This window comes from Phyllobates terribilis, unplaced genomic scaffold, assembly GCF_046119375.1.
Source record: "Phyllobates terribilis strain yellow unplaced genomic scaffold, ASM4611937v1 Scaffold_715__1_contigs__length_759695, whole genome shotgun sequence".
Taxonomy (NCBI): Eukaryota; Metazoa; Chordata; class Amphibia; order Anura; family Dendrobatidae; genus Phyllobates; species Phyllobates terribilis.
Window position 1 is genome coordinate 340520 of NW_027363475.1, and position 26299 is coordinate 366818.

General features: G+C 41.0%; 2 protein-coding genes across 3 annotated transcripts in view; both read right to left on the reverse strand.

The window, feature by feature from the left end:
* Positions 1–26299, reverse strand: part of LOC141236820 (gastrula zinc finger protein XlCGF66.1-like) — a 153294-nt gene that overhangs the window by 107907 nt on the left and 19088 nt on the right. The gene's annotated exons all lie outside the window — the stretch shown is intronic.
* LOC141236818 (uncharacterized) lies at positions 17527–25861 on the reverse strand. Its single transcript, XM_073668278.1, has 6 exons — positions 25655–25861; positions 25346–25525; positions 25138–25261; positions 24957–25054; positions 24668–24758; positions 17527–19001 (listed from the first exon to the last, which is right to left on the reverse strand). The coding sequence occupies exons 1-6, from the start codon at positions 25730–25732 to the stop codon at positions 17647–17649; spliced, it is 1926 nt and encodes a 641-aa protein (XP_073524379.1). The 5' UTR covers positions 25733–25861; the 3' UTR covers positions 17527–17646.

A 26299-nucleotide genomic window follows, 5' to 3' on the forward strand; every position in this document is an offset into this window, starting at 1 on the left:
AGCCTAGTAACATACGCTTTGCCAATAGAACCAAAACATAGAATAATGGAGGGATCTTAAACGAAAACCTTCCTTCTTTCGTTTTATCTCTAGGCCAGTAGTGAAACAATATCATCATAAGAGGGAGTTGTGTTTTAAAGTTCCACATTTCTTTAACCCCTTAAGGACCTTGGGATTTTCCGTTTTTGTATTTTCATTTTTTGCTCCCCTTGTTCCCAGAGGTATAGCTTTTTTATTTTTTGGTCAATATGGCAATGTGAGGGCTTATTTTTTGTGGGACAAGTTGTACTTTTGAACAGCATCACTGGTTTTATCATATTGTGTACTGGGAAATGGGAAAAAAACTCCAAATGCGGTGAATTTGTAAAAAAAATGCAATTCTACAGTTGTTTTTTTTACCACGTTCACTGAATGCTAAAACTGAGCTGCCATTATTATTCTCCAGGTCATTACGAGTTCTTGGACAGCAAACATGTGTAGGTTCTTTAAGTGGTGAAAAAAATGCCATTTTCCGAGACCCGTAGCGTCTCCAATTTTCGGGATCTGGAGCCAGGTGAGGGCTTATTTTTTGCGAGCTGAGCTGACATTTTTATTGATACTATTTTGGGGTAGATCCTATATTTTAATCGCCCATTATTGCATTTTATTGCAATGTTGCAACGACCAAAAAAATGTAATTCTGGCATTTAGAATTTTTTTCTCGTTACGCCATTTACCGATCGGATTAATTCTTTTTTATGTTGATAGATCGGGCAATTCTGAATGCGGCAATATCAAATATGTGTTTGTTTGTTGTTTTTTTTATTTTGAATGGGGTGGAAGGAGGGTGATTTTAAACTTTTATATTTGTTTTATTTTTTTATATTTTTAAAAACATTTTTTACACTTTTTGCTTGCTTCAATAGTCTCCATGGGAGATTCGAAGCAGCAGTTGTCCGATTGCCTCTGCTGCATACAGGTGGTGAGCAGATCGCCTGTATGCAGCAGAAATGCTCACTTGTTATGAGCGCCGACCACTGGGCGGCGCTCATAGTAATAAGGACATGACAACCACAGGGGTCTGCTACAGACCCCGGGTTGTCATGCCAACCCATCGGTGACCCGAGATCATGTGACAGGGTCACCGATGGGCGGGGCTAATGCCGTGCTTCCGGCGCGCCAATGTTAAATGCCGCTGTCAGAGATTGACAGCAGCATTTAACTGGTTAACAGCTGCGGGTGGATCGCAATTCCCCCATTGGCTGTTGCGGACACATGTGAGCTGTATAAATCAGCTGACATGTGCCCGGTTCAGTGCGGGTTCAGCGCCGGAGCCCACGCTGAACTGGGGGTGATGACCTGGGGCGTACTAATACGTTCCAGGTCATAAAGGGGTTAATGCAATCTAGAATAGCCCCCCAGAAGATGCGTAGTCTTGAACACAGCCAAAGCCCATGTAATAAGTCCGTAGAATTCTATCAGGTTTAAGGGGCGTTTTGGGGAGATCAAAGGCGGATCTGACTTTATGAATGATCTTAAATTGGGTTTCCCTCCACATCTCATTAGTTATTGCTTTACAGTTTTTTCTCCAACTTTCTCTTATCTTAACTCCAATGTCTTGATCATTAAATTTTCTCCCAGTGTTTGAAAGATAATTCAGTATTTACTCCCAACATCACATCCCTCATTACAGAAAGATAGATGATGACGTCCTCGTGGCCCTCACTAAGCAATCAAAGCCATTAGTAGTAATTTCTAGGGAGGTGTCTTTCAGGTGACTCATGATAGAGCGTCTAACTTGTTCCAATTGTAATGTCTGATTAGGGCTTAGATGACATTTCTCAATCAACTCATCTTGATTTTTGATGTTGATTCCTTGTTTATTTCAAAAATTCTATCAGATCCTCTTTTAAAGAATTACCCACCAACATTAGCCAATATGGATTCAATCGTCACGGGCATTTCATTGCCCCCTCTATGCCACCTGTTCTCAATTGCACACATATCGGAGAATGGTCTGAGATTCCCCCGGGTAAATATTTCACTTAATGAATTAACGGATTCAGAGATTCTGGTCCAATTGCCAAGTCAATCCTTGACAAGGAATGGTGTGACATTGAGTAGCATGAATATTGTCTAATTGAGGGATTTCTCTGTCTCCAAATATCCACATACCCAATTTCTGAAAATAATCTAGCCATCCCTGTAGAGGAGGCTGGGTCAGGTATGTTACCCATATGTAGTCTATCCCAATGCTGGTGGAAATAATTATTGAAATCTCCCATCAAAAAACTGAAGTCTTAGGAGGCCCCAATGTAAAGTATAATACGTTTTTAATAATTTTATCTTTATATGGAGGGAGTTTATATAAAGCTACCAAAATTATTTTAATTCTGTATATAGACTAATATACCAATATACCGTCCCTTAGTATCCAATGCCGTTTTAAGGCATTTAAATGGGATTGATTTATGAATCAAAACAGATACCGCTCTGGCATGAGAAGAAAATACTGAATGAAAAGCATAGCCTATCCACGACCTATTATTTGTTTTGTTTCATGAGTCAAATGTGTTTCCAACAAACAGACAATAGCTGGTTGGTATTGATGTAGCCAAGTATATACAGCCACCTCTTAGGTGTCTCCCATGCCCCGAACCTTCCACGCTATAATATTTACAAGCTTAGCCATATGTGCGCAGGTAAACAGAATAACCAGTAGACCGTTTTGAGCTGTTCCTCCACCCTCCCTTCTTTTTTGCATGCACCCCTTTTAACACATAGCATAATTAACCTCTAACATTGCAATACAACCAATCAAACATTACAGACATTTCTTCCCGGAGGGGAGATTGGGAGCCTTTATAAGTCCAAAGCCTGACCTAAAAAAAAAAAGCTCTTCTTCAAAACCTTTTCAGAGATTCCCGCTGTCCATATCAAATGGCATCAAGATTTAAAAGCCAACAAAGCAAAGTGTTGATGTTTATGGAGGTCCGGATTTATCCACTTTCAATGTAGCTTCGCTGATGTCCAGTCATTCTGTAGTTTCCCAGGGAGATTCATGGATGAGCACCTTTCCTGAGACTACAATCCTCAGGTGTGCCGGATACATCACAGAATATGGGAGTAGTAAGTCTCGCAACCTTTTCTTTACAGGTGTAAATTGTGCTTTGCGTTTCTGCACTTCAGCAGAGATGTCAGGAAAGATGGCCACCTTGGTCTTGGATAAGTTAGGACAGTTACATGATTGTATCACTATAATGCAGTAACTTCAATACAAAGGGTGGTGGCGGAGCTCCTGGTGGAGGGGGTCTGAAAGGCACCCTATGAGCACACTCTATTGCCAAGTAAGGAGACAGAACCTCTCTTCCAAACACATCCCTGAACCAGGTCTCCATAAATTCAACCGGATTTTTGCCTTCAGCTCTTTCTGCGACTCCTATAAGGAGTAGATTGTTTCTACAGGGTCTTTTCTCCAAGTCAACTGTTTTATTAAGTAGGGTAATCAGATTTTGCTTGTATGTTTTCATATCCTTTTACATAGGAGACAATTGATCCTCAATATTACTAATTCTGCCCTCTGTTTCTTTAATTCTTTCAAACGCCCTTTGAATGTCTCTCCTTATAGATGACATATCTTCCTTCATAAATCCCATATGGGTGGTAATGCTGGTCAGGGACTTGTTGGACATATTGACCACAGATGGCACATCCCTCATGGTGGGTTTCTGGTCTGTGGTATGCTCTAAGTTTACTGCCGGCACCAAGTAAATTCCTTACTTTATACCCAGGAAAGTTGGTGCTGAATTTTTTTGCTGCGTCATCTGCTCTTTATCAGGAACACACGCTTCTCCCTGCTCCTCCTGTTCCTCCCCCGGGTGACCTTTAGGAGAATCCTCTATGGCCACCTCTGTCACCCGGGCAAAGCGTCTCAGACGAGATGCAGCCTCCAACATCTTATCTCCCTGTTGGGCTGGCTGTCCTCCTTGCCAGTGTGGCTCTTTTGACGGGTCATTCTCCTCAGGGGACGCCGAAATCAACTCCTCACAGGTCCCGGAGTGTGTTAGGTGGTAGGATCATTGGTATAAATCTGTTTTCTGTCGGTGCAGGCTGGGATTACAGGATTATGAGCGGGAGCTCAGTCCATGTATCTGCTCACATCAAGCCTCAGGCCACGCCCCCTGCCTTGTTTTTTAATAATTTTTTTACTGTGTTCACTGAAGGGGTTAACTAGTGGGACCGTTTTATAGGTCGGGTCATTCTGGACGCGACCATACCAAATGTGTGTACTTTTTTTATATTTATTTTTTCATAAAAAATATTTATCGGTACAATATAGTTGTATGTACAGTATATACAGTACAGACCAAAAGTTTGGACACACCTTCTCATTTAAAGATTTTTCTGTATTTTCATGACTTTGAAAATTGTACATTCACACTGAAGGCATCAAAACTATGAATTAACACATGTGGAATTATATACTTAACAAAAAAGTGTGAAACAACTGAAAATATGTCTTATATTCTAGGTTCTTCAAAGTAGCCACCTTTTTCTTTGATGACTGCTTTGCACACTCTTTGCATTCTCTTGATGAGCTTCAAGAGGTAGTCACCGGAAATGGTTTTCACTTCACAGTGTGCCCTGTCAGGTTTAATAAGTGGGATTTCTTGCCTTATAAATGGGGTTGGGACCATCAGTTGTGTTGTGCAGAAGTCTGGTGGATACACAGCTGATAGTCCTCCTGAATAGACTGTTAGAATTTGTATTATGGCAAGAAAAAAGCAGCTAAGTAAAGAAAAACGAGTGGCTATCATTACTTTAAGAAATGAAGGTCAGTCAATGCGAAAAATTGGGAAAACTTTGAAAGTGTCCCCAAGTGCAGTTGCAAAAACCATAAATCGCTACAAAGAAACTGGCTCACTTGAGGACCGCCCCAGGAAAAGAGGACCAAGAGTCACCTCTGCTTCTGAGGATAAGATTATCCGAGTCACCAGCCTCAGAAATCGCATGTTAACAGCAGCTCAGATTAGAGACCAGGTCAATGTCACACAGAGTTCTAGCAGCAGACACATCTCTTCAACAACTGTTAAGAGGAGACTTTGTGCAGCAGGCCTTCATGGTAAAATAGCTGCTAGGAAACCACTGCTAAGAACAGGCAACAAGCAGAAGAGACTTGTTTAGGCTAAAGAACACAAGGAATGGACATTAGACCAGTGGAAATCTGTGCTTTGGTCTGATGAGTCTAAATTTGAGATCTTTGGTTTCAACCACCATGTCTTTGTGCGACGCAGAAAAGGTGAACGGATGGACTCTACATGCCTGGTTTCCACCGTGAAGCATGGAGGAGCAGGTGTGATGGTGTGGGGGTGCTTTGCTGGTGACACTGTTGGGGATTTATTCAAAATTGAAGGCATACTGAACCAGCATGGCTACCACAGCATTTTGCAGCGGCATGCTATTCCATCTGGTTTGCATTTAGCTGGACCATCATTTATTTTTCAACAGAACTATGACCCCAAACACACCTCCAGGCTGTGTAAGGGCTATTTGACCAAGAAGGAGAGTGATGGGGTGCTACGCCAAATGACCTGGCCTCCACAGTCACCAGACCTGAACCCAATTGAGATGGTTTGGGGTGAGCTGGACCTCAGAGTGAAGGCAAAAGGGCCAACAAGTGCTAAGCATCTCTGGGGAACTCCTTCAAGATTGTTGGAAGACCATTTCCGGTGACTACCTCTTGAAGCTCAACAAGAGAATGCCAAGAGTGTGCAAAGCAGTCATCAAAGCAAAAGGTGGCTACTTTGAAGAACCTAGAATATAAGACATATTTTCAGTTGTTTCACATTTTTTTGTTAACTATATAATTCCACATGTGTTAATTCATAGTTTTGATGCCTTCAGTGTGAATGTACAATTTTCATAGTCATGAAAATACAGAAAAATCTTTAAATGAGAAGGTGTGTCCAAACTTTTGGTCTGTACTGTATATGCATGTATTTTTTATTACTATTATTTTGTAATTTTTTTAAAAAAGTTTTTACTATTTTTTTTCTGTACTTTTTTTTTTACTTAGTCCCACTATGTGATGTTCACTTTCACAGCTGTGATTACAGTTATAAAGCATAGCAGCAATGTAAGAGCTTCGCTATGCTTTATAACTGTTCGTGCTGCACTGACACAAGTTAGGTAGATCATGCACTGCACATGACCTAAATAACTTGTTAGCTCTGGTCACCCGGATGTCATCATGATGACATCGAGTCACCATGGCTATGATCGGCCCCTGAGGTAACTAGTTTCTGATGACATATGGGACATCACCGCTTTCAGGAGAAATTGTGCAATAAATTATGGGGTTCAGTTTCATCTATTAACCCTTGTGTACCTGACAAATTTGCAGCAAATACAAAAATTGCATTTTTACCACTAAAATGTCATTTCCACAACCCAATGTTAAAAAATTCTGTAAGGCACCTATGGGTTCATAATACTCACTACACTCCTAGATTGATTTCATAGGCAGTGAAGTTTCCAAAATGGTGTCACATGGGGAGGGGGAACGGTTCTGCCACCTCAGGGTGGCTTTTAGACATCTGCGTTTTAAAAGCCAAAATCCAAAGCAGAAACACAGAACATGACGTCATGGAAGACGTTTCTGCTTTGGGTTTTGGCTTTTAGGTTTTGGGTTTTAGCTTTTAGCTATTGCTCCACACTCGGTACCCTGGACCACTTAGAGCAGAAGTATAAGGCATATTACCTATCTTGTCTGATTGTCTACAAGTTTTGACCTGGCCCTCATGTTGAACACGACCTCTAACATCTAACCAGCATCTTCTGGGCACTTCTCTCCACAGCCGGTCATTAAGCCCCTTTCTTATATATAACGCTGTCTGCCATTGATCTGGTGTTGTGTCCATTGTTTCCCCTCCCCCCTTCCCCCTCTTTGGAACACGCCGTACCTTACATTACACATCCTTCATTAGTCATTGACTCTATTTAAATCTTTACAAGAGGGATTCATTCCCTGATCCCATCAGTTGACTCGCCGCCTGTGTAGGACCACTTTATATCTATAATCCTCTTATGCTATACAGTTAAGCTCATCTATATGTTATTATTTTTAGGCTACCCCAGGATCATTGACATGCTGCACTAGGTCTATTGCTTTATACGCTTGGCCTCACTCTACTTGTACATATTTGCTCCTTTGTGGTTCAGGATACTTGTGTGTGTAAATATATATATAGTGTGGGCACCCGCTTCTGCAGTGCCACCATGTAACCAATTGCTTGTGAAATAAAGGTTTTTGACTGAGCTCATGATTGGTGTTTCTGCTTTGGGTTTCTGATTATTGTTCTCAAACACTAGTGTACAACCACATATGGGGTACTGCCACATTTGGGAGAAATTGCTTAACAAATTGTGGGGTCCAGTTTCTCCCATTATCCCTTGTGTAAATTATAAATTTGGTGCTAAAACAGTATTTTAGTGGAAAAAATATATTTTTTGTTCTCACACCTAAATGTTATGAAGTTTTGTGAATCACTTGTAGGTTAGAAATGCTCAGTACACCCCTAGATGAATTCATTGGGAGGTTTCTTCTGTTTTTCTATGCCAGGGGCTCTCCAAATGCGACATGGCATTCATCTATTCCAGACAAATAGCTCTCTTTCCTTTCCTAGCCCTGCCATATGCCCAAACAGTAGTTTTTGACCACATATGGGGTATCATCGCGTTCAGTAGAAATTGCATTACAAATTATGGTGTCCGTTTTCTCCTGTTATCCATTGTGAAAATTACAAATTTGGAACTAAAACAACATTGAAAAAATTAAAATGAAAATTTTCAATATGTCGACCTAATGTTATCTGTGTGGTACCTGTGGGTTCAAAATGCTCACTATACCCCTGTAAAAAAATGTTTGAGGTGTGTAGTTTCCAAAATGGGGTCACTTGTGCGGGATTTCTGCTGTTTGGGCACCTCAGGGTCCCTGCAAATGCGACACAGTGCCCACAATTTATTTTACCCAAATTTGTGTTCCAAAATTCAAATAGTGCTCCTTCCCTTCCGAACCCGGCCATTTGTCCAAACAGAGGTTTTTGCCCACATAAACTGTGTAACAAATCAAATTTTGGTGTCCATTTTGTCGTGCTATCCCTTGTAAAGTAAAAAATTGGGGCTAAAGTAACATTTCAGAGGCAAGATTTAAATTAATATTTTTTTAATTCCACTTTGCATTAATTCCTGTGTAGCACCTGAAGGGTTAAAAAATTTCTTGACAGCGATTTTGAAATATTTGAGGGATGTCGTTCTTAAAATGGCATCACTTTTGGGGAGTTTACGGTATATAGGCCCCTTAAAGTTCTTTGAAATCTGAATAGGTCCTTAAAAAAAAAGGTTTTGAAAATTTCTTGCAAAAATGAGAAATTGCTGCTAAAGTTTTAACCTTTCTAACATTCTACCAAAATAAAGTGACATTTGAAAAATTATGTAGATGTAAAGTAGACATGTGGGAAATGTTATTTATTAATTATTTTGTACAGCAGAACTAACTGGTTTAAGGATATAAAAATTGAAAGTTTGGAAATTTTCCCCAAACTTCCGATATTTTCACAAATAAGCGCAAAAATATATGGACCCAAATTTACCATTAACATAAAGTAAAATGTGTCATGGAAAACCATCTCAGAATCACTGGGATCCGTTGAAGCGTTCCAGAGTTATCATATGAAGTGACACTGGTCAGATTTCAAAAATTTCACCTGGTTAGGAAGGTGAAAATGGGCTCTGTCACTAAGGGGATAAATGTTTTTAGATTTATGTGAATATTCACAAGTTTTCTGTATGGTGCGAAATATATTCTACTACTACCTTGTTTAACAGTAAGATTAATATCAAGAAAATTATTTATTTTTTTTTAATGAGAAAAATTAGTGAACCTTCAATTGAAAGGATTGTTATTAATGTAGTGACCAAAGTTCTCTATTTCCTCTCGTGTACCCTACCAGAATATCAAAATGTCGTCAATAAAACAGACGTACCATATGATACTTGATTGAAAATTACAGTCTCCATATAAAAATTGTTCATCCCATTTGTACATGGCTATATTAGCCTGGGAAGGTGAAAATTTGTCTCCGATGCCAACTGCTTGTCTCTGTAAAAAATCCCTAATGTTCATGAATAGATGACTGGGATCATTGTCATCCCAGTCATCTATATATTCTATTTTTGGGTATATATTTTTTGTGTTTTTAATTTTAGGTACCAGCTGACGATTAATCTCCAATTAGCCCATGACATGGGTCACATTCAAAGAGTGCATAGACATATCATATATAGGGAGCTAGAAGTATCATGTTCAGACCATGAATAAGGCTTATTGCCAAAACGCAAAGGTCCGTCCCGATACCTATTTTATCTTGCTGACCAGCCAGTTACTGCTTCTGGATGTTTTTAATGGTGAAATACAAGTAAAGCTTTATATATACTTACCTGGAATGATGTGTCACTGCTGGATTCCTCCTCTCTTGTACATATGTATCTTCAATATGTTTTGGTAAACAGCTAAAATGCCAAAACTTGTGTCACTGTCCAAATATTTAGCGGACCCAAGTATCTAAAGGTGCCATTGATATGAAATTTTCAGCAGATGTCAGTAACAACCAATGCAATCCAAACAGGCAAAGAAATCAAACCATAGATGTCCGTAAATTAAGTTATGAGAAATGACACAGGGAAAGAGTATTGAAGTTGCCGTCTGCAATTTTTTTAATACTTCATACAAAAGTCTTTGTTGGTGATGACAGCTTCAATACACCTTCTGTATGGAGAAACTAGTCTCATGCATTGCTCAGGTGTGATTTTGGCCCATTCTTCCACACAAGCACTATTCACATCCTGAAGGTCCCTTGAGCTATTTCTATGAACTCTGAGTTTTATTTACTTCCATAAATTTTCTATTGGATTCAGGTCAGGTGATTGGCTGGGTCATTCTAGCAGCTTTATTTTTATCTGAAACCAATTGAGAGTTTCCTTGGCTGTGTGTTTGGAATCATTGTATTGCTGAAATGTAAACCCTTAGGCTATGTTCACACACGTGTTTTTTTCTGCTGTTATCTTTTCTTTGGCAGGAAAACAGCTGTTTAAAAAACGCAGGTTTTGTTGCGGTTTTGCTGCATTTTTTTGACCACCCATTACTTCCTATGGGTGAAAAAACGCAGCAAAAACGCTGGTGCGTTTTCTGCTGCAAAAACACTGAATGAGGTGACATGCTCTATTTTCCAAAAAACACAACCAAGTCACAAAATACACAGCAAAAAAAATAAAAATGTGTGAGCAGAGAATTCTGGTTTCTCATAGAATTTGCTGGTATTGCAAACCGCAGCTGAAAATTTGCATAAAAATCAGTAGCAAAATACATTGCAAAAGCCAGCGTGTGTGAATATAGCCTTATTTCAGCTTCATCATCCTGGTAGATGGCAGCAGACTTTTATTAAGAATGTCTCAGTACATTTGTCCATTCATCCTTTTGTGACGACACAGCTTTTTTTCTTAATTATGCCAGACATACTTTCTGATGGCCAAGAGCAATATACCTTTATTTTTATGTTGACTTTTTTTAAACTGTGTTCTTCTTTGGTTGCTCAACACAGACTATTGTTGAACAAGTAACAATACGGAGAAAAACAAGAGAACACTCACCGGTCTAAAAAATCCTCCTTTATTTCATCCATTAAAAATCCATAGCAGGGGAGTCGGTGGTACACGTTGTACTTTAATGTATACTGTATATACAGTACAGACCAAAAGTTTGGACACACCTTCTCATTTAAAGATTTTTCTGTATTTTCATGACTTTGAAAATTGTACATTCACACTGAAGGCATCAAAACTATGAATTAACACATGTGGAATTATATACTTAACAAAAAAGTGTGAAACAACTGAAAATATGTCTTATATTCTAGGTTCTTCAAAGTAGCCACCTTTTGCTTTGATGACTGCTTTGCACACTCCTGGCATTCTCTTGATGAGCTTCAAGAGGTAGTATGAGACCTGTCAGTGAGTCATGTCTGACTCACTGACTGTACCTGTGAGAGCCAGCTTATTGCTGGATCCCATAGGCCACCGTACCATGGGATCATCACATGATCTCAAGGTACCATGGTAACCATCGGGACCCACGATTCTCATCGCGGGGGTCCGATGGTTATTAAGGGGGGTATTTTATCATAAAGGGCCCTCAAAGTCACTTCAAATGTGAGGTGGTCATTAAATAAATGGTTTTCTAAATCTTGTTGGAAAAAGGGGAAATCGCTGGTCAACTTTAAACCCTTATAACTTCCTAACAAAAAAAATTTGGGTTCCAAAATTGTGCTAATGTAAATTAGACATGTGGGAAATGTTATTTATTAACTATTGATTTAAGGGCATGAAAATTCAAAGTTTGAAAATTGCAAAATTTTCAACATTTTTGCCAAATTTCCGATTTTTTTCACAAATATACGCAAGTCATATCGAAGAAATTTTACAATTATCATGAAGTACAATATGTCATGAAAAAACAATCTCAGAATCAGTGGGATCGTTGAAGCGTTCCAGAGTAATTACCTCATGAAGTGACAGTGGTCAGAATTGTAAAAATTGGCCTGGTCATTAATGTGCAAACTATCTTCGGGGGTAAAGGGGTTAAGGGAAAGTTGAGTGCAAGGAAAAAGTGTGGTAGGAAAAGGTGCACAAGCAACCGGGATAACCACAGCCTTGAAAGGATTGTTAAGAAAAGGCCATTCAAAAATTTGGGGGAGATTCACAAGGAGTGGACTGCTGCTGGAGTAGTTGCTTCAAGAACCACCACACACAGACGTATCCAGGATATGGGCTACAAGTGTCGCATTCCTTGTGTCAAGCCACTCATGACCAATAGACAATGCCAGAAGCGTCTTACCTGGGCCAAGTAGAAAAAGACCCAGACTGTTACTCAGTGGTCCAAGGTGTTGTTTTCAGATGAAAGTAAATTTTGCATTTAATTTGGAAATCAAGTTCCCAGAGTCTGGAGGAAGAGTGGAGAGGCCACAATCCAAGCTGCTGGAGGTCTAGTGTGAAGTTTCCACAATCAGTGATGGTTTGAGGAGCCATGCCATCTGCTGGTGTAGGTCCACTGTGTTTTATCAAGACTAGTGATGAGCGAGTATGTTCTGTTAATCATTTCGCCGAGCATGCTCAGGCAAACACCGAGTATCTTCAGAGTGCTCTGTGTTATGTTTGAATCACTACTGTGTGCATGTTTTGCAACTGTTTGACAGCTTTAATAAATGTGAGGAATGTATGTTTCTTAGGCATTCCTCACATGTATTAAAGCTGTCAAACAGTTGCAAATAAGGCACACGAGAGTGATTCAAACATAACACAGAGCACTCTGAAAATACTCTGTGTTCGCCTGAGCATGCTTGTAAATCTCGAATAACGAGCATGCTCGCTCATCAATAATCAAGACCAAAGTCAGCACAGCCGTCTATCAGGAAATTTTAGAGCACTTCATGATTCCCTCTGCCGACAAGCTTTTTGGAGATGGAATTTTCATTCTCCGGGAGGACTTGGCACCTGTCCACACTGCCAAAAGTACCAATACCTGGTTTACACACAACAGTATCACTGTGCTTGATTGGCCAGCAAACTCGCCTGATCTTAACCCCATAGAAAATCAATGGGGTATTGTCAAGAAGATGAGAGACACCAGACCCAACAATGCAGACGAGCTGAAGGCTGCTATCAAAGCCACCTGGGCTTCCATAACACCTCAGCAGTGCCACAGGCTGATCGCCTCCATGCCACGCCGCATTGATGCAGTAATTGATGCAAAAGGAGCCCGACCAAGTATTGAGTGCATTTACTGAACATACATTTCAGTAGGACAACATTTCGGATTTTAAAATCATTTTTTCAAGCTGTTGTTATAACGTATTTTAATTCAGTGAGATAATGACTTTAGTGTTTTCATTGGCTGTAAGCCATAATCATCAACATTAATAGAAATAAACACTTGAAATAGATCACTCTGTGTGTAATGACTCTATACAATATATGTTTCACTTTTTGTATTGAATAACTGAAATAAATTAACTTTTTGATGAGATTCTAATTTTGTGAGAAGCACCTGTATATATACAGGAAAGTCCAAGGTCACTGGAGGACACTTCTGCTGTAATTTACACCACTTTTGTGTTGTCAATGCTGATGATTTTGTTTTCTGCTCCATCATTGTCACGACCCTCCCGGCAAATTTATACCCAAACTCTTAATTTGGAGTTGATTTTTCAGGACCTCACTCTAGCAACTCCATTTTAGTCTCCTCACTAGTGAGCAGTCTACAGTGGAGGCTAAAATGATAAAAAGTCCTCACGTATCTGAAGCTGAACCCATGCAAGTTAACCGCCTATTAAAACGTGAAAGTGCTTAGAGAAAAGAACGGAGACTTTGGGAAAATCTGTGTTTTTATTGTGGCAACACTGACCACTTTCTCGTCAATTGTCCTTCTCGACTACATAAAGCAGTGGCAGTGGATCTCAACTTTTCCGAAGAAGAATCAGTCTTGTCTGAACCAGCGCCTCCAGTGAATGTGGTCATCCATTCAATTTCTTCTATTGCACCCAACAGTAAAAAAGAAAACAAGGACTCTCATTGCTTTATTTTTATCAAGTTTCAAGTTGATTCTCAAATGATTTCCACATCTGCCATGGATGATTCAGGAGCAAAAGGCAATTTTATGGACATCTTTCGCAAATGAACATGGGGTAAAAATTCAAAACAGACTTTCATCTATTATCATGGAAACTGTTGACAGATCTACACAAAATTCGGAACCAGTGAATCAAGAGACTGAACCCTTAGAGATGTTATGGAACCTAATCACCATGAGGTTTTATCCTTCCTACTAATCTCATCTCCACATTTTCCAATAATCCTGGGGTTTCCATGGCTACAGACTCAAAATCCCACTATCAATTTGGAAACCAAAGAAATGTCTTTTCCATCTACTGTACCCTTCCCACAGGCTTCACCAAATGAAGAGTTTGTAGAGGATTCTTGTGCCGATACAGTGTAATACTTTAATTAGCCAGATGATTAGATGTGGTAATCCAAAAGAAATACATTATTGGGTTTTATTAGAGATTGCTGGCTGTTTTATTAATGTTCTGCTTGCTCTTCAGTTTATGTACACTAATTTAGCTTGTAAAGTGTTCAGCATTCCACTAATTTCATTACTATCTAAGCAGCCTCTAACCATTTTTCAAAAGTCGTCTAGGCCTATTGTGTAAGTGTTGAAAGAAGATCCGGCAGAGCCTTCACCACAGGGAATCTCACATGTAGACCCAGGTGATGCGGTCGACCGGAGAAAGATACCTCCACTAATGCACACTTAGCTTTGGAGGGGGTGGGTGAAAGGAGTTCTGCCCATTCAAGAGACTTGAGCCCAGAGAAGCAGAAGGGAGCATGTGTTTCTGTAGCTGTGGGACTTGGGACAGAGAATCAAGGAACATCAGAAAGATGAAAGGAGAATGAGAGACATCCTTCAGGACAGCAGATGGATTGCACGGCATCCAAAGAGACACCGATTTGTATTTCACATGATTCTAGTCAGATATGGATTTGCTCCATTTAACCATCAGAGATACCATAGATACTTTTGGGGAGACCAGGAGAGGACAAAGAAGTCACCTGGTCCCATGGATGTTGTTTGGGCGTTGCTAGGGTGAACCCACCAGTCACCTAGAACCCATGGAGACATTTAGAGTTGCCAGGAGGGACCCACCGGTCGCCTGGCCCCATGGAAACACTCGGAGAGGCCAGGTTGGGACCCTCAGGTCTCCTGGCCTTGTACCTTGATGGACTGCTAGCTTCCTAAGCTTACTGCTACCTCCTCTCTGTGGGGGCCCACCAGAAGCGGGGGGCCACTGGTTGAGGTAGTCGGCCCTGGAAGTCTCCAAAGGTGCAGTTGTTCTATCCTAGGCAGTCGAAGAAGGAAGGGTGAGACTGTGTAATGTTCCGTCTTGGGTATATGATGGGATTGTTCTGTGTGTTTGTCAGTTTGTGGGTCAATAAAGTATTGCCACGCTGTTTTACCCTCACCCTGTGCTGTCTGAGTAGCGTTACGCCCACGGAAGACCCCGGGTCTTCACAATCCTGATTAATCTTCTAAACTACCATCTGTGTATAAAGAATTTGATGATGTATGTGACAAGTAGTATTGTGTCTAGGTGTTAGCTTAGTTTCCAGTCTCCAAGCTCCTGAACATTCTTTCCTAGATTGTTCTCACCCATCTACGGATTGTTCCTACAACTCCTTTTGCTAACTACAAGAACTTCTGCTACTGCTTGCTCTTCTGCTCGTGCTCCTTTGGCCACTGGTTTCCAGAAGTACTGTGCCGATATCGTAACACACCGTCCAATCAACCTTACTGCATTTGGTGGTATCTGAGCAGAAAATATCGGCCATTGGAAACCAAGCATGCCTGAAACTTCACACAGCCTCCACCATGTGTTACAGAAGATGTGCTGTGTTTGGATCATGAGCCGTTTCAAGCCTTCTCCAAACTTTATTCTTCCCATCTTTTTTATACAGGTTGATATTAGTTTCATCTCTCCAAAGAATGCTTTGCACCTTGTGGTGAACCCTCTGTATTTGCTCTTATGAAGTCTGCTCTTTTATGGTGGGCCTAAACACTGAAACACCTTTTTCCTGGAAAGTTTTCTTCACGTAGGTTCATATTGTGAAGGGGCTTTTCTTCATCATTTAAAGGATTCTGCAATCATCCTCCACGGTTGCCTTCAGTGGGCGTGCACACCTTTTTGAGTCCCCAAGCTCAGAAGTGAACTTTTTTTTTGCAAAATATACCATGCTGTTAATTTAGCAACTCCTAATATTTCTGATCATTTGTAGATTTGATCTTTTCTCTTCCATTGAGAGCTCATTTCTGTGTTATGAGTTCACAGCAACAGCTTCCAAATACGAAGCCACACCTGGAATCAGCACAAGACCTTTTACCTTTAATTGATGATGGATTAATGGGGGAAGAGCCCATACAGCCAGTGAAAGAGCTTTTGAAATAATTGTCTAATTACCTTTGGTCCCTTGAAAAAGATGCAGCCCCATATTAAAGAGCTGTAATTCCTAAACCCTATATCCAATTATGATGTGAACACCCTCAAATTAAAGCGGAGAGTTGGAACTTTAAGGCCAGACTGATTATATAATTGTATCCTAAATATGTTTTGGAAAACAACTAAAATGCCCAAACTTGTATCACTGTCCAAATATTTTCTGGACCCAACAATTTAAAGAAATCAAACCAAAGATGGCCAAAAATTAAGCTATTTGTAATAATGAGAAATGACACAGGGAATAAGTATTTAACTCACTTACTTAAGTTTATTTAATACTTCACACAAAAGCCTTTGTTGGCGATGACAGCTTCAAGATACCTCCTGTATGGAGAAACTAGTCACATGCATTGCCCAGGTGTGATTTTGGCCCATTATTCCACACTAACACTCTTAAAATTCTGAAGGTCCCTTGGGGAATCTTCATCATCCTGGTAGTTGGCCCTAAATGCCCCAAAGTTTCTGAGGTTCTAATCCCCAGAGAGCCAATGGGATTGTATATGCTGTTAACTGTTGTTGATCCAATAAAGTCTTATCTGAGTGTGGTCCCCTACCCTGCATGGTCTGAGAAGTGTTAGACCAACGGGAAAGGAGTACGGCAATCAATAGGATGAACTCTGGCCCATGTGGTCTTTGTAACACTGCTGCATGGACAGTGCATGCACACTCAGCTCAGCTACATACGCACATTTACATACACACAGCTCTGCTACATATGCATATTTATATACACAGAGCTCTGATTCACATTTACATACACACAATACGTACATACAATATGTTAATAACATATATAGTTTCTAACCGTCTGAGTTATTTTTGATGATCAACAAAATACGATTTTCCAGAAATTCATTTCTCACACTCTAGGTATGATAATGTCTTCTCTCTGTATCGGATTTTTGATCTTTAAATGGGGCTGTCCACTACTTAGACAACCCCTTCTCATTTCTCATGTTTGGTCCTGTTAATATAAAAACAATTATACAAACCTCCCATGTCTGTGGCGTTCTAGCGGTGTCAGCACTTGCATTTCCAGGGATTATATGACGTTGTTACGTCATGTAAGCCCTGTGCCCAATCAGCCATGGCATGACTGTCTCCACCTTTTAACACATCGAACAATAAGAGAAACTCAGAAAGAAGCTGTAGCCCTGGCTTCCTGTTGATGTTCAATCTGTCCGAAGGCGGGGACAGTGAAGCTGGCGCTGACTGGGCGTAGGGCTCGCGTGATGTAACAACCTCACAATAGCCCCGGGTACACAAGTGCAGACACGGCTGGAACAGCGACAACATAGAGGGTGAGTATGAGTGTTTTTATTTTAATGAGGCCAAACATGAGGAATGACAAGTGGTTGCCCTAGTATTGGACAGCCTTATTAGGAAGATACAATTTTCAGTTAAAACTTTTCAAACATTCTGAACATGAAAACCGCTTATCCCCTGTATGAATTCTCTGGGGCTTATTCAAATCTGATTTCTGGTTAAAACATTTCCCACATTCTCAACAGGAAAAAGGCCTCACTTCTGTGTGGGTTCTCTGGTGCTTAATCAAAGCTGATTTCTGGTTAAAACATTTCCCACATTCTGAACATGAAAAAGGCTTCTCCCCTGTGTGGGTTCTCTGGTGGTAATCAAGATTGTGTTTCCGGTTAAAACATTTCCCACATTCTGAACATGAAAAAGGCTTCTCCCCTGTGTGGGTTCTCTGGTGGTTATCAAGATTCTGTTTCCGGATAAAACATTTCCCACATTCTGAACATGAAAAAGGCTTCTCCCCTGTGTGGGTTCTCTGGTGGTTATCAAGATTCTGTTTCCGGATAAAACATTTCCCACATTCTGAACATGAAAAAGACTTCTCCCCTGTGTGGGTTTTCTGGTGGCTACGAAGATGTGATTTCCAGCTAAAACATTTCCCACATTCTGAGCATGAAAAAGGCTTCTCCCCTGTGTGGGTTCTTTGGTGTATAACAACATCTGATTTCCATTTAAAACATTTCCCACATTCTGAACATGAAAAAGGCTTCTCCCCTGTGTGGGTTCTCTGGTGGTTATCAAGATTCTGTTTCCGTTTAAAACATTTCCCACATTCTGAACATGAAAAAGGCTTCTCCCCTGTGTGAGTTCTCTGGTGGTTATCAAGATGCTGTTTCCAGCTGAAACATTTCCCACATTCTGAACATGAAAAAGGCTTCTCCCCTGTGTGGGTTCTCTGATGGCTATCAAGATACGCTTTTAGGTTAAAACATTTCCCACATTCTAAACATGAAAAAGACTTCTTCCCTGTGTGCGTTACTTGGTGCAAAACAAGACTACATTTATGTCTAAAATATTTCCCACATTCTGAACAGGAAAAAGACTTCTCCCCTGTGTGTGTTCTCTGGTGACTAAGAAGAGATGATTTCTTCATAAAACATTTCCCACATTCTGAACATGAAAATGGCTTCTCCCCTGTGTGAGTTCTCTGGTGACGAACAAGCTTCGATTTCTGGTTAAAACATTTCCCACACTTGGAACAATAAAATATATTTTCTGCTGTGTGAATGTCTTGATTCTTAAGAAAAAACTTTTGGAGAGGAAAACTATTCCCATAATCTGAACGTGAAAATGGATTATTTGCTTTAGGAGCAGTTTGATTTTTAATGCTTATTTTGTGACTTTGATTTTCCTTAGTATTCGGTAATGAATCAGAAGACAGGATCTGTTTCAAAGGATCAGATGACAGATCTTTGCTGTGAAGGGTTGATGGTATATCTGGAGTAATGGCATTCACTTCAATTGTACCCTGTGGGATCTCAAGATCATCGGATTTAAAAATTGAAGATATCAGCTGTCCCTCTGATCTCCTGGTACAGTCATCTGCCAAGAAAAAAACAATTATTATGTTTGAATAAAATATCCCTGAATGTAATATTTTTGAACATTTCTACTTAAACTGTCGGTAACAATGGAAAGTTACGTAGAAAAATTTTATTATTCACCAAGACAATGACAGTTCACAGTCTAATAGAAAACCTCATAGCATGAACCAGTGGAGCGTGGTGTTCAACTGTTTGTTCATTCTGCCTGTCAAATATGGAATAAAAAGCCACCAAACAATGTTATGTAGGCGAAAATAATACCAATAAAAACTTCTACTCATCCTGCAAAAAAACAAGTCCCCACTCAGGTCCATTATCTGTCAGTGGAAAAACAGAGGTTTCCACATTATTAGTGGCTCAAAGGCTCTTAAAAAGAAACATGGCTTCCATAAACCAATCCAGCAATATCCGCTCTCCCAAAAACAAATGCCCCCCTTGCTTCTGACCCTTGCAGTGCGCCGAAACCACATTTAGCATCCATGAATTTGGCATTACTATAGTGAGAAGAACCCAGTAAATTTATTGTGTGCCTCCTGGAGCACAATATGGGCACTATGTGTTGGGTAATAAAATGGCCAATGTGCAATTTTCACTCTCCAAAATTCAGTGCGTGCTAATTTCCGGAAAGTGTCTGTGGAGTCACTAGTCCTATAGATTAATTCATTGAGGGTTATAATTTCCAAAATGGAGTCACTTTATGGGGATTTCTAATGTTCTGGTTTTCTGCCATTTTGTCATATTAGGGCTTCTGCAAATGGTGTATCCCGTCTCCTCTGGGATCTTCTCCTGCGATGTCTGCTTCTGTCACCAGGAACTGCCTCATTCATTCTGCGGGTTGCGCTGGTGATGGAGATGTCGGAACCAGAAGCTCTGGGCGGTGCAGGCTCTGTCCAGCCATTAAGATTAGGGTGCTTGGGACCTGTAGTACCATCCAGTCTGGCAGTATGAGTGTGTGCAATCTAGCTGAAGTCACACTACTAAAGCTCGGAGCATATTGCCAGAAGCTGCCTGATACAGCCTTGTTCTCCTCTGGTTCAGTCCTCTGTACTCAGCGCCTGGCTTGTGTGTTTGTTTCCGGATGTGGCCTTGGCCCATTTACTGACTATTAGTGATGAGCGAGCATGCTTGTCACTACTCGTTACTTACCTGAGCATCACAATGCTCGAAATGCTCAGTACTCAGCGAGTATTTTTTTTTCTTAAATTTTCGGGAGCGAGCTCGAGTCCCGGCCTCACATGTTTGGCACTTTTTAGGCAGCCAATTAACATGTAGGGATTGCCTGCCAGTCACTGTAATGCCGTAGCCATGTTGGTAGTGACATTATAGTGAATGGCTGGCCACATAGCATCATCAGGTCTATATAAGACCAGGGACCCTGCCCTCATCACAGTCTACCCCGGAAATAGGCAGAGTAGGGAGAGCTGCGGCTGAGCGATGCAGAGAATTCTAGCTTTTAGACAGGAATTCCACACCAGTTGTATTTATTTCATCTGAACCAACAGCCCTTGTAATGGCTCATTCTGATGTATATTAATACTGCTGTTAGCAGGTTAGGCAGAGTTTGTGGAGAGATAGTGCACTACAGGTTAGGCTTCATTGCATGTTCTTTCTGGTGCTGTAACTCATATCAATAGCCCTAGTTCTCAGGGATAATAATATTCCTTTTTGCTCTTAATCCTGCTAATTTTTGTGAAAAGCAATATACTACACTATTTTTACTGCTCCATTTGTTTGTTAACAGTATACAGCCACACTTAGTTGATTTGACTAGCATTGCTATGTAGTGCAAGCATAGAAAAAGTCCATCTGTGGTGGTCAGATTTTACTGCGTAATGATCCTGAAATTTTTTGGAATCTGCAAAATATTATACTCCATTTAAAATGTGCCAGTTGTGTGTTGAAAACATACATCCTGACTTGGCCGCTAACCAATAGCATATTGCTATTGCAGTAAAACTTGCTCATCTGAAGTGGTCAGATTTTTACTGCGTTAATAATCGTGAAATTTTGTTGAAGTTGCCAAATATTATACTGCATTTAAAATGAGCAAGGCGCGTAGTAAGGGACGGGGAAGTGGATGTGATGCTGATGGTGCACGCAGAGGCTAAGGCTGTGGGCAAGGTGAAACTGTGCCTGCTGCAGTAGCACAACAAACATCCACATCATGTCGACCTAGCGTCCTGTCTACAAACCCCCACTTTGTAGGGGGTTGCAGAACAACACTCTTGAAGCCAGACCAGTGTGAAAAGGTTGTTGGGTTGATAGCAGACAATGCTTCCAGTCAGTTTCCAGCACCACCCTGTCTTCCACACGGTCCAGTCTCAGTAGTCTTGAGTCTGGACCACATAATCCCGCACCCGGCAACCCCGCCAATCAGCTGCTATTGGTGCCAGTGGCTTCCGTCGGCCGGAAGCGCTTACTTGCAGAGCTTGGCCGTCTAGCTTTAGTGGCCGCCGCAGGGTACTCAAACAATAGTAAGGGCCGCCTGATGGCGCTTTATAAATAGTGAGGCCTGAAAAAAAAATGGGACTTACAGAGTCTCTCTTTCATAAATGAAACAGATGTATCTGATCATGTCTTACACACCACATGGCCAGATAAGGTAGTAAAATGTTAAAATTACATTTACCGGTGAATGCATTTTCCACCGTTGAAGGCAATGTGAACGTGCAAAAACACTAAGTGTGAACATAGCCCAAGGTGTGGAGGAATATTTTTTCTGTTATTTATTTTGCATTATATAGAAGTCATTATCCTGGAAAGAATGTTTCTTAAAAATTGTTGTTTCCAGGAAAATCCATTTTATCTTCGCTTTTGTATTTTTTATTGTCAGCCCGTAAAAGTGGCATACTACTCTGGTAACATTGTTCACAGCAGCGACCTGGGATTCAGAGATGATTCCAGGGGTCTTCCCCATGCTGTTTCCATGCCATTTCAGCACTATTTTCATAGATCTGAACAATTTTTAGACTCCCTCCAGCCCTACGGAGGATATGGGGGGGGGGGTTGGGGAGGGAACCGCCGGAAAATTGCTCGAGTAACAAATAACCGAGCATCACTTCTGACTACTCTTTTGTCTTCTGATTTTGTATTTTCTCTGCCCTCCTTGTTCTGACCCGGCTACCTGACTATTCTTCATATCTCACTCCACAGAACAACAGGTCACACCAAGGCCCAAGCCTAGGTGTCTCTGTGTAAGTCCAGATTCATGTAGATGGGTTAAAGAAGTTAAAGGTTGATGGGGAAAACTGTGACTATAGACAATAACACATCACATTTTCTACTGAAAAGATTAGGCTGAACAGTCTTAGGCTCTGTGCCCACGATGCGTTTTTTCTGCAGTGGCAAAAACGCTGCAGAAACGCTTAAAAAACGCATGGTAGAAGACCTGCCATGTTGCCCAATGATAATCCGCATGTGCTGTGCACAAGCTGCGGAAATTTCCGCTGCGGGTTATCATTACGGAAAAAAACGCAGCACTACCAATTATTTTGCGGATGCGCTGCGTTTTCGCCGCCATTGACTTGCATTGGAAAACATGGAATCCGCATCACTGCATCTGTACATGCGGAATCCAAGCGTTTCAATGTGCGGATGGTACCCAGGTGTGGAGGAGAGGAGACTCTCCTCCACACCCGGGTAACATAGAACCTGTGAAAAAAAGAATAAAATAAAAAATAAATATTATACTTACCTTCTGACGGCCCCCGGTCTCCTTGTCTTCGCTTGCTGGCAGGTCCTTCAGTGTAGTGTACCGCAAGCTGCCGGCATGCCAGGACAGAATGAAGCAAGACTCCAGGGGCCATCAGATGGTAAGTATAGATTTATTTTTCTATTTTTTGACATTCTTTGGGGTCGTTTGCATGGATTTATATAGTGTGACCAAGTTGGCAAGCACTTTCCAAGTGATGCTAAAATCGCTTGGAAAACGCTTGTCAACCCGCATGCGGAAATGCATGTGAAGAACGCTTCACATCCGCTTGTCACTGGCAGGAAAAACGCATGTACAATCCGCATGCATTTTTTCTGCCAGGGAGATGCAGAAATGCTCAGGAAAAAACCCAGAGCATTTCTGCATCGTGGGCACCTAGCCTTAATCAGTAAAAAAAAATGAGAAGAGTAACTAGTGGAGAAACCTCCCTGGAGTAAATAGATTACCAGCAGCCACAAACTCTAAATTATCGTAAAATCCAATATTTTCTGTCAGATGAGCTTCAAGAAGAAATATTAGACATTTAAAGAGAACTTTTTATAATAGTGCAGAGCTGAGGTGTCTTAAATTTGAATATCTGGCATTTGGAAAAGGCAATGGAGACCTCTTTTTAAAGAGACCAAGGAGTTACTGAGTAACATAAGTGAGGCCGACCGATCCCACCACAAATCATACAAAATGAAAATCTGTAAACCAATAGACATAGAATAAAAAAATGTTACATCCCCAACAACAATATATGTATGAGGGGGGAGCTCCAACACTAAACTGGAGTTGCACTCATTTATGGTGGACCATTGGAGCTACTGAGTCCTGACAAGGAGAGTAGAGAAAGTATTAGTGCCCCCATTTCAGGAGAGATTGTGCAGTAATCTGAATTCCTTAGGATTGAAAACATAATGGAATTTATGACGTGGAGTGAATCCATGAAACCAGGGCTGGAGCCAACACATCTCCTGCAGGCGTGAATAAATGTATATTACAGCCATCAGCCACGCACAGCTTAGAGAGATATCATGGCACAGGTGTAATGTTTTCTGTATAGTTTATCACAATCCTGTTTGAAGTTAGTTGGTTTTAAAAGAAATTGAAAAGTCAGGATAAAGGGAAACTCTGCTGTTATTGTACAGAAATTCACACTTGGCCTCACTGCACATTTAATGTTGTCGATCATAAAAGTGAAGTTTGGCCAGAAAGACGGGACGTGGTCATGTAGGGACCATATGAGCACATTCAGCAGCACAGAAGGGAGAGAAGGTAGATTCATCCAATAAGTTATCAGGGTTCTAGGAAGCCAACAGCATCATTACCCTCCGCTTTCCCTAAGAGGTCCATTATAATATTTTTCTTCAAGTGATTTTCGAACTTCTCAGCACATTCTACATAATGTGACAAAGTCACTGGTAAAGTACTGGAGGAGAGATGTGTAGCACTGAGATTGTTAGCTCCAGTAATTAAACATAGGAAAAAGGTTCCAGCACACGAGGGGGTAAATCAGCCATCTTTAGTGATAGAATGATTGAACACCTGTAGAGAGGGAGGAGGTCATAGGATAAAATTTGCAGCCTTTAGAGTATTTGTGGGGTGGGCCTGGAGATAACAGCCGTACTTTAAATAGAAACTGTTCCTGTGTCTGCCTCTTTAAGAAGCTGAGTGAGTCGATCACAATACGCTGACATTTGGCTTTGTAGTTTACAGATCTGGGCAGGCAAGGGTCAACGTCTCCTAATCACAGTGGGTACGTGGATCCTCCAGGTTGTAAGTTCTATAGAAAAGGGCTTTTAATGCCCAAAGTCATTTGGACAGTTTTGGGTGTTAAAATATGTTGTGGTCTAGAGGGAAATGGTGATCACACGATTGTGATACAGCCGGTCTACATCACCCATAAAGCAGCCACAGCCGGTGACTGAGAAGAATCTGTGACTTATCAGCATTTAGTGGTTACTACTCACCTGGATAGTCATATGTAGGAATCTCCTCTTTACACCGCTCATCACCCTTCACATATGTCTCTGTAGTATCAATATGGGTCAGATATTCACCCTGAAACAAATATTGTAAAAGTCACAGACAGATGGAGAGGTCACATCTATGATCAGCTCTAATCCTGCCATCTCCACCGTTCTCATTACACAAGTATAAAACATATAATACTGGTGGATAAAACAAGACTGAGCACAAGACCTTCACATCCATCTACAAATCACAGGGGAGATCTCATGACACCTTCACTCCATCTACCTGATGATCCTGAGGAACATTGGGGTCTTCTTGTTTACAGTCTTGTGGAAGAAGAGGACGGGGACATCTCTCTGGTGTTGTCCTCTTACTGGATAGATCTGGAGGAAACACATACAGGGACTGAATTCATTCTTTACATACAGATAATTATAGGCCGTGTGTATTTAGTCCTGTCTATTACCTGGTGATGTGAGGGGCTGGGGAACCTCCATCATGACGTCCTTGTACAGATCTTTGTGTCCTTCTAAATACTCCCACTCCTCCATGGAGAAATAGACAGCGACATCCTGACACCTTATAGGAACCTGACACATACAATGATATCGTCATCCCCCCCAATCCCTTCATAGCGTTACTGTATAATGTCCCAGCATTCCCAGCAGTGTCACCTCTCCAGTCAGCAGCTCAATCATCTTGTAGATGAGTTCTAGGATCTTCTGGTCATCGATGTCCTCATGTATCAGGGGGTGAGGTGGAGGCCTCGTGATTGGGCACAGAGGTCTTCCCCATCCCTCAGACACAGGGTCCTGACGGCACTCACTAGAGGTCTTCTTCACTACTGTGTAATCCTGGTTATGGAGAGACACATTAATAAATCTCCCTCCAGACATTTCCAGAGTCCTCACCTCTCCAGTCCTGTCCATCTGTTATTCCCATAGATAAGAATGATGTAATGTGACGTCATCAGAATCTCTCACCTCTCCAGTAAGCCGGAAGAGGATCTCTAGGGTGAGGTGTAATAACCTCTCAGCCATCTTGTCTCTGTCCATATCCATCTTTGATGGGTAATTCTGAAAAATTCTCTTATATAGAAGATCTTCACCGACAGCATCTGATATTGTAGAGACCCGAATGAGAAGAAGATGAGCCGATGTAACATCATAAAAATCCTGTGTAATAATACAATTACTGGAGACAATAAGGGGAAATATATCAGGAGATAGAAGGTGTAGGTGTTGTATTCTCTAGTCTTGTATGGACTGGAACATAAGTTGAATTGCTGACTCAGACATCTCCTCCATGCTCCCAATCACTGGCTGTGTTACTCACTGCGTCAGCAGCTGATTGGCTGTAATAATCACAAGTTCGTTGGGGCTGACCAGGAAATACAGAGATTGGCGGGGACCCTAACAGCAATGGTATTTTTATTATTTTACAACATTCAGTTATTTTCATTGACTTCTACTAATAAAACCTATATATTTTAGGCCACAGACAACAAGCAGTTTCTTCCTCGGAGTCTGCAGCTGAATACGTTTCTCATAGACTCATTTTCCATAAAGCTAATTCTCGTCTCATTTACTGACACTGGAATATATTATACTGTGTGTGGGGGGGATGGC